Source organism: Rhynchophorus ferrugineus, unplaced genomic scaffold (assembly GCF_030347505.1).
Source record: "Rhynchophorus ferrugineus isolate W39M unplaced genomic scaffold, kcgeb_rfMv2 rfM6, whole genome shotgun sequence".
NCBI classification, from domain to species: Eukaryota; Metazoa; Arthropoda; class Insecta; order Coleoptera; family Curculionidae; genus Rhynchophorus; species Rhynchophorus ferrugineus.
Genome location: NW_027472585.1, coordinates 7,893,783 through 7,913,060, shown reverse-complemented (window position 1 = coordinate 7,913,060; position 19,278 = coordinate 7,893,783). Strand labels below are relative to the sequence as shown.

The 19,278-nt window shown below is 31.9% G+C and overlaps 1 protein-coding gene across 3 annotated transcripts in view; it reads left to right on the top strand.

The window, feature by feature from the left end:
• LOC143198607 (proton-coupled amino acid transporter-like protein acs) overlaps positions 1-16,996 on the top strand; it is a 58,508-nt gene extending 41,512 nt beyond the window's left edge. For 2 of the 3 annotated variants that reach the window (XM_076407943.1, XM_076407942.1), the window contains exons 3-7: positions 5,689-5,961; positions 15,288-15,648; positions 15,710-15,888; positions 16,145-16,320; positions 16,380-16,996. In XM_076407943.1, coding sequence (XP_076264058.1) covers positions 5,689-5,961; positions 15,288-15,648; positions 15,710-15,888; positions 16,145-16,320; positions 16,380-16,636 — 1,246 coding nt within the window. In that variant the 3' untranslated portion in view covers positions 16,637-16,996. Of the gene's footprint in view, positions 1-5,688; positions 5,962-10,424; positions 10,780-10,848; positions 11,028-14,470; positions 14,647-14,708; positions 15,045-15,287; positions 15,649-15,709; positions 15,889-16,144; positions 16,321-16,379 lie in introns of those variants that run through there. The other variant, XM_076407944.1, reaches the window with a different exon arrangement.
• Positions 16,997-19,278: the final 2,282 nt, after the last annotated feature.

Here is a 19,278-nt window from a genome sequence, read left to right as displayed (position 1 = left end):
CATGCTGGAAACATTATTGGTCCCTATTTTTTTGAAAATGTCCAAAGTGTTGCAGCTACTGTTATTGCTGAACAGTACCAAGACATTATTCGAAATTTTCTAGCGCCTGAAATGGAAGAGTAAGGATTAGAGAACATGTGGTTTCAACAAGATGGGACCACAGTACACACAGCTCATTCAACAATTCAATTATTGAATGACGTTTTTTCATGAAGAATAATTTCGTGGTGATTTAGCATGGCCAGCCAGATCTCCGGATTTAACAACATTACACTTTTTCTTATGAGGTTTTTTAAAATCACAAATTTATGTGAATAAGCTCCAAATAATTCAACATCTGGAAAACAATATTCGTCACGAAATTGAGGAAATTCAGCCTCAGATGTTGCAGGATATCATGAAAAATGCCTTTAAAAGAGCGGAAAGTTGCAGAGCGAATCGCGGTCACCATTTAGCCGATTTAATTTTTCAATCATAACGAAAAAAAATACTAAGACCAGATAAACTTTTCATGAAAACCAAACTTACTTATCTTTTCTTTGAGCAAAGTTATAGGTAATCAAAATGGTATCGGGACTTTTGCCGCACGTTTTATATATGTTTTTCGAACATCTGTACACCATAATCTATTTTTATTTTAACGAATTTTTATTCGAAGATCAAAGTTTTCCCATTTTATTTCCTTGACCTCAATTTTATAACGTCTTAGCCAATTGTTTATTGAATTCTATTCTATTATATTGCTGTTTATATTTTCAATTTCTATATAATATTTTTGGGAACCAACAAGTTTATAAACACAATCAAATCTCATGAAAAAATCGAGCATTAATATTCCTTCCACCAAAAATTATTTATAGTAACGAGGATATGACATTGTAATACATTTTACAAGGTTACGAAACTACTAATAGTTTTTATGGACGTTATGGTAAATTTGTTAGATTAAAACGGAACGATAGATGGGCCTATACACTGTGAGCTTTACATTTATCACGGAACCTTTCTGAACAAGTAATCCTATTTAAAAAAATGTCGAAATATAGGGTTACGTGTTCCAAATTATTAATAAAAACCAAAAGTAATAGGTTATAGGTAATAAAATGTATCCAATTTAAACTTCTAAATATCGGAAACCGTGATGACATATAAAAATGAGGATAATATCAAAACACTTATTAAAAATCAATTAATTATTAACATTATGAAAGTTATGTGAGTTGATAAAAAATGTAAATATTATGTTTAAGTGCTAATATAGATAGGTTTTCTTAAATATACTTGATAACGTATATTGGATGAGATTGTATCATTAACACACATGGTTTCTATAAAAATCTTTAAAGTTATTAAGAAAAAAATTTTAGTGTGTTTTATTTTGTTAATATATTATTATTAGTCGTTGTCGATAAATTTACTATTCGTTTCTACAGTGACCTAAAACTAGGCACCTATCTAGGAAGACCCATAGGTCTTTGATTAGCGTCTAATAAAATAAAAGTTAGTGCCACTTATAAGATTAGATTAATTCCAAATTGGTTGGCACTGTTACTATGTGGGATAATAGTATTATTCATATATTAATGATATATCAACAATTTGGTTATAGGTACATTAATTCAATATGCATTGATTTGCTCTCGTTGACTTTTATTTCCATGGTTACTTCTTCGCTATTGTCTCCAATAGCAGTGTCATCAGCAAATGTAGCCATAGTAGCATTTTCTGTATATTATACATGTTTGTAATATCATATCTTATGAATAGAATATTTAAATTTAATTTAAATTAAAGTTGAATATTGAATATTATTTGTAGCGTTGGGAACTATCGATTGAAAACAGTGGAAATAGTCGATAGTCAAAAAACTAGCGATGGTAATTACTATTTTCAGTCAAATGCACGGTTCGACTGTTTTTTTTTTAATTCATGATGTCAGACGACGATGTACGAACCCTTTCCTGTATAAATTGTGAGAGAGGAAAGGACGGAGATAATCGCTTAGATCATTTAATTTTATATGTGCTTATATTTTCCTATGTAGATGTATATATTCCTTCACGTACTAACCTTAAAACAGAAACGGAAAAAAATAATTACTCAATACTATTAACATGCAATTAATAATTTCATTTTAAACGAAGTAGAATTACTTTTATATTTTAATATTCTGTGGATCTGTAAAAAGGAATGGAATTTTTCTATGGAATGGAATAATACCCCACAAATGTTTTATCGTATTTTAATATGTTAATTGATATTTTCAAATAATATACTATAGTAAATATTGATAGTACAATAGAACTTAAACAAAACCTAAAAATTAAAGATGTAGAACAACCATAAATACTAAATAAAAATTAAACATATACCTAATCATAGAAAAAAAACTAATTCATGACAAAATTAAAAATGATCGCATAATAATTACTAGAGATTTTTTAAATAAAGTAAATTCTTTATTTATTATTGAATGGAAATATTTTTTAACAAAAATCAAGAGACTACTCGAAATATTATAAGTATTGCCATAGAAACAGGCAAAAGTATTTTACTATTTATCATTCACAATTGTAATATTTTTACCCTATTACATTAACAATCTTGAAAGATCGTTCCAAGATGCTGCTATATTAACATACAATATATTGTTATTTACAAGCAAACTGCTAAAAAAATCATAAAACTATATATGTTACATATAAATCTATGTAAGCATAAGCTAGGACGACAGAGCCAGAACGTTGAAAATCAGTCGAATGAAACTAGTAGAACCAAAAATAGTAACTAAAAGTACACGACTGGAACAGTAATAGTAAATAGTAACAGAATCAGTCGGATCTAAAATAGCGACTGAAATAGTCGATAGTAAAAAGCAGTTAATTACTAAACAGTCTATAGTCCATTTCAGTCGATAGTTCCCAATATAAATTATTTATTATAGTATTAAAAAGACAAGTCTTCAATCTGTTTCTGTTTATATTACGACAATTTTTCTTTTAATGTTTAGCTGCTTTTAATATTAAATGCATTTAAGAGGCAGAATTTAATATAGTTGCCAAATATATGCATTGGATGCAACATAGTATAAATGATGCCACCGATTGTAAGTTTCTCGAAATTATTCAATAGTCCTAATTGTTCCTGCAGTCATTTTAAAACTTTTGGAACTCAACCTTGAATCTTTTGAGCCCTCTGTGATCTTCCATGAGATTTATTTTCTACTGAATAATTTCTTCGATTATAGATCAACTGCGTTTAGTATAATCATTATTATTATGATTTAGCTAGATGGACTTTAGCTAAAGGGAAACATTCATTTCAACAAAATATTTCGAAAGGTCAAAAATATTAAACTTCAATGGGTATCATCCCTGCTGTTCTTTACGAATTCGACAGGAAATTTCGGACTTTTTTGATCCTCCATCCTTTGATCCATTACCAGTCGTACATCAATAATTGTTAGCAGTTGATCAGGATTCAGACCTGTTGTTGATAAAATGATTTGGAAAGAGTAGGTATCTTTCATTTACTGCAGGCACTGCTTTTTATCCTTTAGACCTTAAATTTTTAAGTTTTTTAAATTGTACTTAATAAGTTATTGGAATTGCCATCAATCAGTTTTAGATTTTTACTATTCCCTTCAATAAATATAATGTTCGCAAACACCATACGGTACCAATATATTCGTTATACCTTGGTATAATATGAAAGTTTCTTTGCTTTGTTCTTAGTCAATGGTCGATGCAAAACGTCGGGCATCCGTTCGGATAGTTCATAGTACAAAGTTATAGAAATATTAGTGTTATTTAAAAGTATTTTTTCAACTAAAGTTTACCTGGTCTCGACCTACTACTTAATCTGGGCCACAAACTATGATAAAATATTAATTTATGAACTATTTCTCCAGGTGGTTTTTGTTTGAGAAAAGTCATTCATCACCATTTCAGTGGTAGCAGACTGAATATTAAGTCGCATATAATCTGCACTATGTTTTCAACCACTGGTACATTCTAATTCATGTTAATGAAATGAAAAACATTATTGAATACCAGTCTATCTGCTTAACAACAATAAATTAACACATCACACGAGACGCAGTACCGAACCAGCTTGGTGCAACTGAACGTTCATTGTTGTAATTGGTCGTGAACGATCTTTTTTCTTCTAAATTTAGTTTCGTTATTGATGGCGATTGTTTTAGTCTATTGGATAATCGAATAAACATCTATTAAACATAGTTGCATAATTTGACAACGAATTATTTTTCGTTAATAAAATTGCACGGACGGGGTACCAGTCGGTCATACATCAGTTTAAATTGGACACAATTTTTTAATTAAATTTATACGGAATACATTTATTCGTTGATTATTTGAATTTATTAATTGAATCTCTTGCGAATTGAATTACAAATAGAGTTGGCTAAGTACTTGTGATTGTTTTGTAGATGTCTAAATAAAAAGTGTTGATTTTTCATGACTGCACCCTAAAAGCTGGTCTAAGTACTTGGGTTTCACATGAACTAACAGTGTAAAAAAATCAGTGGGCTTAAATTTTCATTTATAAATCTCTTCTAAAATTAAATAAAATCAAATTATTTGTATATCCAAGCCTAGAGAAATAACCAAGGAAAATAATGCTAGTGTTTGGTGGCCTTGAAAAGGAATTGCTCATCATGAGCTGCGCAAAATGTAAAAAAAATGTATGTAAAGCCGGTTTTAAAGGAAGCTTTTGAAAATCAGAATCATTCAGTTCTTCGCTCAAGAACCGTCAGAAATCAGATCAGAACCGTTAGTGTCACTAGTAAAGTGGCAAAATTCATCGATTGAAACTGTATCTATATTATTAATGAATGTTTGAAATTTACAAGGGATAGACGAAATAATTGAACACCATGCAATATACTACACCTTGTTATATGTTGGCATCACAGTGTACGAGCAGCAGCATCCACAGTAATGACAGCTGGCACAAGACATGGTGAAACATCATCAGCGAAGAGGAATATTGGGCAAAACCCAAAATTGACCAACAGAAACATTAATTAAAATTAACAGTAATTGTGGCTAGAGAACATAAAACTAGTGCGGAAACTCACTTAAGTAATACTACTAAGCCAAAGCCAAAGCTAAACTGGGAGAAAAAACAATGGTACAATGTTCATAAAACTTAGGACACCTGATTAGTAGAATGTGATATGGCCCAATGAATCATCGTCTACATTGTTCCCTACGAAGCCTACTTTCTGGACTGCCTGTTTCCTACGGTCAAGCATGGATGAGGTTCTGTTATGATTTAGGCAGCAATATCGTGATATTCATCTAGTCTTCACATTCACATCACTGGCTAGTTTACTGAGAATGAATATTTAGAAATTATCTTACTATGACCAGCATATTGCTACCAAATACTGGCATATTCCAATATGACAATAGGCCCATACACTCTACTAAAAAAGTTCAGTCCTGGTTTGAGGAGTATTAAAATATCATCAAATCTCTTCCCTGACCAGCCCACTTGCCAGATCTCTACATAATTGAACCATGATGAGGAGTTTTTGATCTCCAACATATCCAATTCTTGTATATGAATAGATTGGTGTTGAAGAACATGAAAAATACCGAAATTACTTTTCGAACTGAACCAATATAAATGAGCATTTACAGATAATGATTTTTTTTTCAGATTCTTCGAAACTCTCATCCACTTGTTGAAGAGTAGTTTTGGTACCGGTATTCTGGCTATGCCATTGGCCTTCTCTCATTCCGGATGGGTGCTAGGAATCATTGGTACGGCAGCAATCGGCTTATTGTGTACGTACTGTATGCATATGCTCGTGAGGACTGAGTACGACTTGTGCAAAAAGAAACGAGTTCCTAGTTTGACGTACCCGGGAACGGCGGAGGCGGCTTTATTGGAGGGGCCCAGCTTCTTAGCGAAATTAGCACCATATTCTGGGTAAGTAGATTTTTTTTGGGATATCACCGTCAGTTTTTGGTGTATGCTTGGTTGGACAATTTTTAAAATTGTAATATAGTAATATATCACTATTAAAATGTGTAAGTTTTTTATAAATTCTGGTGAAAGCATCTGTGTTTTCAAATAAAAATTCGTGTATTGGTGATAAAAATTCTCTAAGCCTATGATACAATGGTATAAAGTATTCAAAACGATCAAGAAGCTCAAGCAATCTAGCACCTGATTATTTTATTACTTAATAATACAAGTTGTTGACAACAGATTATTTTGAATTCTTAACGTTAGCTTAAGTAGATTAGTTTTATGTTAATTTGGGAAATACATACTGATTGATGATACTGATAATCCCGCACTCGCCTGTGTATTAATTCAGAACAGTGGTAACAAATTAATTTGTAAATTAAGATTGTACTAAGCATATCTAATGTAAGATGTAATTAATAAAAAACAGATCATTTGTAGTGGAAGTTGGTAAAACGCTTGCCAGCTGTACAAACAAAAGGTGGAAAAAGTGGACGTTCTTTAGACATTGTTGCAAATCAAAAAAAATCAAATTCCGGAAAATTTCCGGCTCCTAATTGTTTCCTAATTTTTACAAGAAAGGTCCTAGTGTTTTATCACTGGCGAGACCTTAGCCTATCAATGAATCCCTATCAATATCTTTAATATTACCTCAATGTTAATACTTTGATATTCCCCAACAACAATATTTTAATGCCTCATTAACCACCAATGTTATCTACAAGGAAATTAATTGGGACATCCAATGTTAATGTTAATGAGAATAGAACAAAGACATGTCTTTTAGAAGTATTTTTAGTATTTAGCAAAAACTCATCGAATATGATCAATTTTGATTATATTAGATCTACGTCTATGCAAATCAATTTGACCCACCCAATTATAAGCAAAATAAGTCATCCGAGGTTATAAAAGAAAAATCAACCTGCGAAAAATACCTGAAAAATGTTATCCATTTTTGACATTCAGACATATTTCCGCGACAAAACTTTAGCACACCACGGATCTTACACTTCAATTAAAATTCTTAAGCTTTCGACGATTTGTATACAAATTACATGAAGACTGTTTTTGTCTACTTATAGGTTTCTCGTAACAAAAAAAAACGCGACAAAACTATAGCACTATTAGGCAAAAAAAAATAATTATAAAAGAAGTGATCAATACTTTAAACGTTTAATTCAATAATGGATATATTTTGCTCTCTTTTCACCACTTCAATCAGTCCCTTTAACTGCGTTCCACATAGATTCTTAACGTAATCTTGGTTCAACTTTCCTCACTCATCTTGGATAGCTCTTTAGTTGTCGAACACTGTTCAATTATTTACCATTGAGTATACAGTACGTGCTAGTGTACCCCAGGTATTTTCAATAATATTCGAATCAGGGAAGCACACTGGCTACTTTAAAATTTGAATATTGTGTTCTCAAAAATAGACTTTAAAGAGTTTTGCATTATGAACAACAGCATTGCCTTCAAAAATATAATTCTGACTTCTGAATTTATGTTCCATGTTCCAAGTGTTTATCGATCAATTTAATATGATTAATTTTTTTTCAGAAATGAATTTTAGCTCAGAATAACGGTCAAAACATAACACTTCCTCCGCCTATGTGAAACTTAAAATCATCTTAAAGTCTTTTCTTAAATTATCAGAGTAATACTTACAGATAGTAGATCACATGATGGGCCTACAATAAAGGCTACCAAATAAGTATTTATAAATAAATTAGTTATTTTGGGTTTTTAGATAATATTATAATCTATTAAGGGATAGGACACATTAAGCATTTCACAGCCTAATGTCAGTTATATTTATTTTTCAGTTCAAATCCTGAACTAATTATGAGCAAATGATATTTAGTAAAAAATAATACATAAGAAAATTACTGCATGTTATTAAACAATCTAAAACACATTTAAAATAGAAAAAATTGTTGGCAATCTCTATAGACTGTTTTTATTATCATTCGATGTGGTTGTTTTTCCATTCCAATATTTTTCTCAATAACATGTTGAACAAACATATTTGTCCACTTTGGCATACAGTATATATATTACGTTTGTTCTGACGAGGAAATATTTTTGGCAAAATAGCAACGAGTAAGCGACAGTACTAAAAGTGGTCATGTTTTAGACAGTTTTCATAATAGTTTCGGAAATAATATTGGAAGAAAAATTTAGACACAATCAATCTGTTTCTAAAATTCACTATGCTATCTCCTTTCTTCCAAATATTTTAAGTAATTGGTTATCATAAAATGAACTAATTAAGACAAAAATATGGATTTAATAGAGAAAATCGTCACCAAAAAATGAATACAAAAGCCAAATCGAGCAAATCTGAAAAAATTATTAGATATTTTTTTTTAATGATATTAAATCTTTCTCGCAAAAAAAAATAAATGTTACTGGACATCCTGAACATTACATTCTCATTTATACGTTTTTTGTCATATATTTGTCCAAATAATATAATATTCTGTCAGTTTTCTCTCATTTATATTTCTTTTTTTCGTCGTTTATCCCTCTTTTAAAGGATGAAGTTATGAGAATTACTTTCTTGCTCTTTATTTGCCATAAATTAATTTATAGACATTTTGTTCTTCTTGTTATGTAGGCTTAAATATTTTTCATGAAATTGTTATTCATTACACGGTATTACTACTTTTCTGTAGTAAAACTACATTTCAAACTCAAGCCCTAGCAAACACTATTTTTATAACAACAACATTCCCTTCAAAAAATATAATTCTGACTGGCAATTTATGTTCTGTATCTGGCTAAGTATTCTTCGGTCAATTTAATATTATTAATTTTTCCCAGAAATTAATTTTATTTCAGAATAACGGTCATAACATAACACATAAATTGTTATTCATTACACGGTATTACTATTTTTCTGTCATCAGTAACACTACATTTTGTAACTCAAGTTCTAGCAAACACTATTCTTTATAATAAGGTTTCATCAATTTAACATACAGATCAATCGTCTAACTTTCCATGATAATCTGACATCAACAACTGCAAAATCGACATGCTATTATTGGAAGAACCTATATTAGAAACATTATGTGTTACTCATTTGAGAGCTATATTCCCCCAAATATTTTCAAATAAAAATAGCATATAATTTTATAGTCAAGGAACCAATAATAAATTAGTTTTTATAAATATTTTTTTCATTTCTGAATTGCAAATTACAAAATAAGGGCATACTCAGTATTAATATCAATAGCAATATATAAAAGTTATATTTTGTGAAATTAACAAAACAAAAAATTATAATTATAGGGGTATTAAACAAAAATACTATTATTTTACATTAAAACCTGTTTTATTTTACGAAAAGTAGAATCAACTTGTTGAATGTCACTGAGGGTCTATTGGAAAACAGAACAAACCCGTCTCACTCGTTCCCCATTGGGGTATTTTTTTAAAACAGATGACCCGATAGTCGGAACCGTATAACATAACACCTCCTTCCTAAAGAAACGGCTACAAAGATGTACGTGGTCGTTATACATTCTGGACATTGTTATATCATCATCGATCAACATCGATTGTACCTTCGTCCGCCAATTTTCCTGTGAATATCTTCGAAATGGCACTGATTCTGCCCATATTTCCATGGTACCCCTCTACTGAATGGTTTTCCAATTGTTGGGAACTCCAGATTCCAATAGTCTACGGTTAAGAAACTGAACTACTGCAATCTGCTTTTGGTAGCCATTCACCATGAACAACAAGCAGCAATTCGGTGCGCCTTCGGCGGCCTTATACCTTGAACTATGATGCATGTACTGGAATCCCACTAGGGGTACCTTCAGTCCACCTTTTGTGGCCTTACAGCTTCAGCTGCCATACTTTTGCCCGAACTCCACTTAACTACATCAAGAAACACTTTGAGTAACTGCGGAACAATTACCAATTCAACGTCAACAAGTATTTTTTTATAATTAAATTTACTCCGGTTAAAAAAGTGGCCTTGCTAAACGGCGGTACAAATCGACACTGCAGGTCTATTAGAAAACAGACCAACCTGTGTCACTCGTTCACCATTAGGGTAGTTTTTAAAAACGGATGGCCGGATCGTCAGGTCCGTATTACATGATATAAATATATTGTTCTAAAACGAAATATGTCATTATTTATTAGTAACAGCTTTATTAGTTCTTCTTTTTGTGTAATTATTAATTATCATACGTAAAAGAAAACATGTTGTTTATAATTTACAGCTTAATTATTTGGGTTCTATTTTCCGTGAAGTTGCGTCCAGCTTAATAATGTTTCTTTTGTGATTTTTCTAATTTGTATAGTTTGTGATTGTGCTTCGTGTACTGGAACTATCCATTGTAAATGTATGCAACTATTCACAGCTTAAAATAGAATAGCTGACATAAACTATTTTTCAGGTTAATATCCAATACTTTCCTGTTGCTCTACCAACTAGGTTCTTGTTGCGTTTACACTGTGTTCATCGGTCAAAATATTTCCAACGTATTGAGCAACTATTACGATATAGATGAAAAACTGATAATGCTCGCTACCTTATTACCGTTAATTTTAATCAGCTTCGTCAAGAATTTAAAATTCCTCGCACCTTTAACAACCTTCGCCAACTGTATAACCGCGGTTTCCTTCGGAATCATCTATTACTACATATTCAGGCACGATTTCAATTTCCACGAAAGAAATGCAATAGGCCAAGTAAGCAACTTTCCTCTGTTCTTTGGTACGGTGTTGTTTGCTTTGGAGTCCATAGGAATGGTAAGTAAAACCGTTCAAATCAACGACACGAAGGTTCAAGGTTTTTTCATTTCATTTTATTACCTATAGATTATCCCGTTACAAAACGAGATGAAAAATCCAGAAAAATTTATCACGCCTTTGGGAGTATTAAACATCGGTATGGTTTGCGTGACCACCCTGTATGTCACGACAGGTCTATTTGGATACATTGCATATGGAGATAGTGTTGACGGTTCCATTTCGTATTCCATTGATAAGACAGAAATGTAAGATGTTTTTACCATTAAATTAATAAACATATTGGTCAATGCTAAAAATATTAACTAAATATTGCTTATATAAAAATTAACAAATGAATCACAATCATGATATCCAGCAATTATCCAAATATAGATGAACTAGAAAGTTATATAATCAAGGAAGATATAACACATTACTCATCTAGTTTCCGGCATGTTTCAACATGATTCCTGGCTTACATTAATCTTTAAACGATGAATGTTTGATACATGATAAATAGTTACAGTTATAGTAATGTTATTACTTTTAAAACAATAGTCAAAAACAATTTGGTCACTATGTAGTGACTTTATTTTAATACCACTTATAAAACAATTTTCAAAATCGAACTAACGAATCTAACCAAAAAACGATATATTAGAAGATATATGTTGTACTCTAGTTAAGATAACGCCACGCCATAACAATCATGACATAACATGAAGAAAAGAGAAAAGAGTGAAACTATTTCAAAAGTTGTGCTTATGATGAGTTGTGACCAATACAACGAATTGACATACTTGATATAGAAGAGCCTTTTGACCAGCTTGAATATGATACGTTGTTAACATTTTCGATATTGCTAAACTCTCGTTTCAAATTCTCGCATTTTATAAATCTGCAGCCGCATTAAATTCGATAAGATAAAGATAAGAAAAGATAAAGGTGAATTCGATTTTTGTTTCGAAACACCACCAATAACTTACACACAAACAAAAAGGAGAAAACCGATATTAAAGATGAACTTTCTTTATATCTTGCTGTAAGAACTTTTAAGAGTAAGAACTCCAAAAATAAATGTTTCTCGAAATGTGGCAAAAGATGCAACCTGTTTAAAGTTACTTACCAATTGTGACCTCAAGTGAGCCGTCCAAACGCCTTTCTTCAATTCATTTTTAAGTTCAATGGCTGGTAAAAAATGCCGAATTATGTGTTACATATTTTATTTATGTGTTATATATTTTATATATTTTTATTTATTCCAAATTATATAAGTGATTAACGCTTAAAAAAACTAAAAGGACATATTGGATTGATTTACGCTTAATAAAAAGAAATATCCGTATATGTCATTGTTCTAAACCAATAATTCGAGTTAATTAGATTTGAGCCATAGTTATGATATAATGAGATACTAGTTAATGCCATAGCTTCCAGAAAGACCCTAGCCACAAATCTGGAATCTACCGAAATATTCAACTCTCCATCTCTTAGTAAAATTGATAATTGCTTGGATATAGAAATGTTAACGAGCTCATCACACCGAATGATGCACCAAATGAAACCAAACCAAACACCAAACATCAGCACCAAATGATGATGATGAATGAGATGATGATATGAGTACATACTACTACACATCTGACTCAAAAAAAACTACAGCACCAATTCAAAGCAACCCAAAAGAAAATGCTCCACAAAAAAGGATATTCTAAAAAAACAATTTTCTTATTTAGAACTAGGACTTTTCACTAATATGTTAATATAATTTTAAAAGCACACTTTCAATCGCATTGGACATAGCCGGCATACTTATGTAAATATTTTACCAATAATTGTCAATACCACTTACGCTGCATATTATTCATATGTCCTCTACATTAATTTATCTGCTATTTGTTCTATCAAGGATTCATTTGTTTTAAAATGGTGTAACGAGTAATGGAATTTTTATCAAAAGCAGTTGTTATCGCTTTTTAAATTACACTATTATTATAGTACTATTACTACTGTAACAGCATGTTCTATGTTAAATTGTGTGGAAAATAAATTTTAATTTCGTCATAATTTTATATTTAATTCAATTTTAAACATTATATTAAAAATTTTGCTTTATTACTACAACACTGTATGAGTCAAGCAATATTACATATAATAAAATAATTGACATTTAGTGTATACCAATATGTCTTATTATATAGGATTTGAATAAGTTTTCTTGAATTATTTGAAAATATTTCACTCGATCTATGACTTTCGTTGTCAAAGAGACGGCATTACATAAAGATTCAAGAAAGATTCATAAAATAATTTAAAACGGACACCTTATGTACATTAAACTAGTTGAATTTAACTTGATTGAGACTATTTTGACAATTGTTTTAACGAATCTAATCCAAACACTGAAACAAAACGAACCCATACACAAACGTGCTATATGATTTGTTTAATACATTATTCTTTTTAATTTTTTTAAAAATCTGTCAGTAATTATGAAAACAAAAGCAATATAAACTTATTCAAGATCCTAGATAATTAATAGGTCAATTGAAAAGTCCCCGGCCTGACACATAGATGGCTAACACTTAGATGATACTACAATTCCATATGTTTTTTAATTAGACCTAACCCTCAAAAGATGCGTGTATAAATTTGACAGCTGTCGGATCATTAGTTTGTGAATTATAGCATTTTGAGTGAAGCAACTTTTGTTATTGCGAAAAAAAAATGGATAAAAAGGAATTTCGCGTACTGATAAAATATTGCTTTTTGAAGGGAAAAAATAAAATTGAAGCAAAAACTTGGCTTGATGCCGAGTTTCCGAACATTGCCCCAGGAAAATCAACCATCAAGGATTGGTATGCTAAGTTTAAATGTGGTGAAATGAGTACCGAAGACCGTGAACGCAGTGGGCGCCCAAAAGAGGTTGTTACTAAAGATATCAATTGAACGTGTACATCATATCATTCACGAATATTTGGGTATGAGAAAGCTCTGTGCAAACCTACCAAAAACAAAACAACCAAAAACAACGACGAGTTGATGATTCGGAGCAGTGTTTGAAGATGGTCAAGCGTAATAAACCCGAGTTTTTCATCGATATGTGGCAATGGATGAAACATGGCTCCAATCGACAGTCATCCGAGTGTACTGCACTCGATGAACCCGCTCCAAAGCGTGGGAAAACGCAACAGTCGGCTGGCAAGGTTATGCCGTCTGTATTTTGGGATTCGCATAGAATAATTTTCATTGACTATCTTGAAAATGGAAGGACAATCAACAGCGATTATTACATAGCGTTATTGGACCGTTTGAAGGACGAAATCGCCGAAAAACGGCCGCATTTGAAGGAAAATAAAGTGCTGCTTCACCAAGACAATGCACCCTGTCAAAAATCCATGAATTGGGCTTCTAATTGCTTCCTCATCCACCGTATTCTCCAGATATGGGCTTCAGCGACTATTTCCTGTTCTCAAATCTCAAAAGAATGCTCTCTGGGAAGAAAATGAAGAGGTGATCGACGAAACTGAGGCCTATTTTGATGCAAAGGAGAAACCATTCTACTGTATCACCCTTGAAGGGAATTATGTTGAATAAAAAAAACTAATTTTGCCAAAAATATGTGTTTCACTATGGTAGACCGGGGACTTTTCAATTGACCTGTTAATTAATAAATATACATTTCTGCTGCAATCGAACTCTTTTTTAGCCCAGCGCAAGTATGTAAACTGATGCTTGCTTTTGCTATCTACACATCTTATTCTCTTTATATGTACGTTTCTATTGAAATAATTTGGAACCAAGTCCTGAAGGACAAGTTTCAGGAAAGCAAGTATCTGTCATATTGGGAGTATGGCTGCAGAGTTTTCTTGGTACTTTTTACTTGTAAGTAATTTAATATATGCGATAGAAAGTATATATTTTCATCAACATATACATTCTTCCAGTTTCTCTAGCTATAGCAATACCCTACATAGACTTGTTCATATCGTTAGTAGGAGCTTTCTGCATATCAGCGTTGGGATTAGCTTTTCCCGCTATATTCGATTCAAGTTCTCGGTGGTACCAATTGAATGGATGGGAAAAAGTTTTCGTCCATACGAAAAATGTCCTCATCACTATATTTGCCTTGTTCGGTTTAGTTATTGGTAGTTACACAAGTATATTAGCAATAGTGGATAAGTTTTAACCATCTCAATGATTTAATATATTAATATATTTATTAAATATGACATTATAACATTATTTTTATATGACATTTAAAATATAATTGTTTTATTTTATTTTTAATACCTTTATTTTTTCCATTTATAATTTTAGTGATATTATTACGGTTAGAAAAATTGTTTTAATATGATCTTTCAGCAACTAAAATATCCTTTTCTTTGTTCTAAATAAACGTTAAAATAAGAAACTGTCAAAACAGTTGAAGATACTGAAACTAAAGAAATCCAACCAAGCAAGCCACTAAGAGTTAACGCAAAAAATTACTCATATCTTATATCTTACAATATTATTTCTTACAGGACTATAAGTAACACGTTTTTGCTCTTGTATCAGTTGGGAACCTGCTGCGTATACACAGTATTCGTAGCTGAGAATATTAATTTTGTCTGCAAGTACTATATGGCCACTCCCATCGATGAAAGATTAATTATGCTCATGATCTTGCTACCTTTGATTTTCATCAACTATATCAGGAACCTGAAATATTTAGCACCCCTTACTACCATAGCTAATTGCGTCACTCTGGTTTCTTTCGCAATAATATTTTACTATATAGCCATGGAAGGTATTACATTCCAAGACAGACTACCAGTTGGTAATTACAAAGATTATCCTCTTTACTTTGGCACGGTTTTGTTTGCACTCGAATCTATTGGAGTGGTAAGTTATTTGACAGGCTAAAAGTCGTGCAATGAAGACTATCCTCATATGAATGTTTTAGATCATGCCACTGAAGAATGAAATGAGGAATCCGCGACACTTTGGAAGTCCCTGCGGTGTACTGAATATTGGTATGGCTTCGGTGGTGACCCTGTATATCTTAACTGGACTTTTTGGATATCTAGCATACGGTGCAGCTGCTGGACCGTCAATTTCATATACAGTTGGAGTGGGACAAATGTAAGTCATACTACAGGATTAGTTTATTTCTTCAACACTTAAAGCATAATCCTTTCGATGTCGTTTCGAATTTTGTATATGTATTGACAATCCGTATAAAAACTACATGATATGAAATGCAATGAATAGGCCATTTATTCTCTATTTGTTCATTTAATTTTTAACTATCTTTAACAACTTCAAGCATGATAAGAAGAATGACTTGTAATGAGACTTTGAAATTTTGAAATATGTCATAATGTAACTTTGATTTCAGTGCTGGACAAGTGTGTAGGTTAATGCTTGCCTTCGCAATTTTCACTACACATGCTTTATCCATGTATGTGGCGGTTGATATAGTATGGACACAGAACTTGATGAAGAAATTCGAGAAGAACGACCATCAGCTGTTCTGGGAATATGCCATAAGGACAAGTCTAGTTGTTTTAACATGTAAGCCCTTGCTCCATACTCATTTTTGTACGAGATTCTAACTATTTATATTATTACAGTTTGTCTGGCAGTCGCAGTTCCTTACTTAGACTTGTTCATCTCTCTCGTGGGCGCTTTTTGTATATCATCACTAGGAGTCGCTTTTCCGGCCATAATGGATTCTTGCAACCGATGGAATGATCCATCAAGCTTGAAAACAGTTTTGCATCATGTTAAAAACATCGGAATTGTTTTATTTGCAGTGTTAGGTTTAGTTGTAGGTACCGCAACTAGTATAGAAAAAATTGTAGAAAAAATTACAGAGGCGGCTGCGTGATATAACAAGTGTGATATATACTTTCATATAGTATAGTATTTATTTCTGTATAATATTGTACATAGGCGACAGTTTCAAGGGAGCTATTGTCTAAATCCTGAATAGAAATAGTCTTTCGACTATGATAGTTGTTCTAAATAAGAACAACGATATTAAAAAAGACATTGTGATAACAGTAGTAACAAGTAAGCGAACAGTGTCTGTACATAGCTGATAAATGTTTAATAGTTTTTATGATGATCAAAATAGTATTTTGTCAAAACCAAGTATTTGTAATTAGGATAAATATCTTTGTTATGATTGTTATTATATAGTAAATATTTTGTAAATAAAGTTATTTAAAGTAGTGTTAGAAGATAATAGTGTTTGTATCATTCCTGTGACATCGGAAACTTAATATTAGGTGCTTTTTCTCTTTAACAAGGCATTTATTTAAAAAAATTAGACATTTTTAATACATTTTATCTATCTTGATAACACGAATGACAACGAAGTTATGTTACCTCGATCTGAAGAAGTCATAATTAAAAAGCATTATGTCTCGGGACTGCAGTTGGTGTAGCAAAACTTGCCATTCGGTAACAGTATAAGTAACAGTATATCTTTCCCAACGCTTGTAAACATACGGCCGAGTATTATCATGCAAGGGTTGATTTATCAACTGGTAAACTGTATTCAAGTTCATTGCGTGTTTGAGTTCAGTTTTGCTCCAAAAAGTCTTGCTATTAATTATCTTTCAATTGTCTTACTCCTTCTGGCCGTTCTTTGACACTGACATGAATATTATCATTTTTAAATTTTTAATCTCAAAACCCACCATTGGTATATCTTGAAGCAGCATCACCATAAGTTTCTAAAAGTGTTTAAATCAAGCAACACAAGTAATGAGTCTCGAGAATGCATTTTTTCATAATTAGCATCAGTATATCACCACATAGTATAAAACAAAGTCGCCTTTTCTGTCCCTATATCCCTATGTGCGCTTAAATCTTTAAAACTACGCAACGGATTTTGATGCGGTTTTTTTCAATAGATAGAGTGATTCAAGAGGAAGGTTTATATGTATAATACATGCATAATATACTAAGGCAACATTGCTAATTTTAGAGGTTTCTAACGTGATGTCTAACCCTACGAGTTAGATCAAATTAATGTACTACAGTATTGTACACCATAAAAAGGTCTACAAAAAAATAAAAGTCCGCGATGGTATATGTTTATCTTTTAGGGATAACCCACATTAACCATTTTTATTGTTTACTTTTTACGTGAGAAAATGGTTTATTTACGAAGCTATTTTAAGCAATACGGCATTAATCCTTATCGAATTAAGTACCTTAAATACAGTGTGCAATTAATATAGATCAATATGGTTCCTACAGCATGTAAATTAAACAAATATTTTCGGAGATATTACAAATTTAATTTTACGTTTAAAAATGTGTAATGTAATAAAAATTGTATGAATTTAGATATTCCAAAGATAGCAGGAAATCTTCATAGTAAGTATAGGGGAAGAGGAATTGTTTTACTCCAAATTTAATACGTGCAGGCCAAGGGCAGTAATGAATGAACCAAAAATACTGGATCGATTTTAATCATATTTTCATTGAGTGACATAGGCATATATATTTTATGCCCGTGCAAAGTCGGAGCGGGCCGCTATGTTTTTATATACAACGTTCATATTTTTTCTGTAGTGTATTTAATTTAGTATCAGCATTGCACCCGTGCGAAGCCGGGGCGGGTCGCTAGTACTGAATAACTCAATAACTCTAAATGAGAAACCGTTATTTTATGTAGAAAAATGTCATATTTTAATGTATATATAGCTTAGGTTGTTTAATAGTTGTTTACCTTTATACCTCGAAATTTCGCCAATAGATTTCGCTAACTAAGATGAATCAATACATCTAACCAAATAAAAATGAATAATTATTGATAAATAAACCTTCACTCTGTACTGTCACATACAATAGTTTCTTTATTCTGTTGCCTCAATATCTTTACTTGACGATACACTTTGTTTTAATTTATTGGCATTGTCCCTGTCTTTTAATAGCTAGATTGAGACTTTCTTTGGTGGTTTTCTTCTACGGTACATGTATATAAGCTATTCAACGTAGTTTTGATCCCCTCCTTCATCAAGCTGCCCGCGATGCAGCAACTATCCACCAGGCAATGATAAAAGGTCGAAAAACAGGAGCCATATTCTTAGATGTCTCCAAAGCTTTTGACCAAGTATGGCACCACGGCCTAATATTTAAAGCTAAAAAATTAGGTCTACCGGATGACTTAATATCCCTGATAGATTCATACTTGGATGGTAGGTCCTTTCAGGTGAGGATCGGTGACGCAGTCTCCTCTCGTAAACAAATCTCCGTAGGAGTTCCGCAAGGCGCTCCATTAGCCCCAGCCATATTCATCCTTTATATGGCTGATTTCCCGCTCTACAAACTTTCCCACACCGCATTTTATGCAAATGATACCGCTTTCTTCACAACCGGTTACTGTCCCGACGCAATCCGCAATAGACTCCAAGTACAATTGAACCAAGCGATAGCGTGGTACAAATTCTGGCGGCTTCAGATTAATCCGAGCAAAACTCAGGCTATTCTGTTCCACCACAAGAAGGAGTTTCG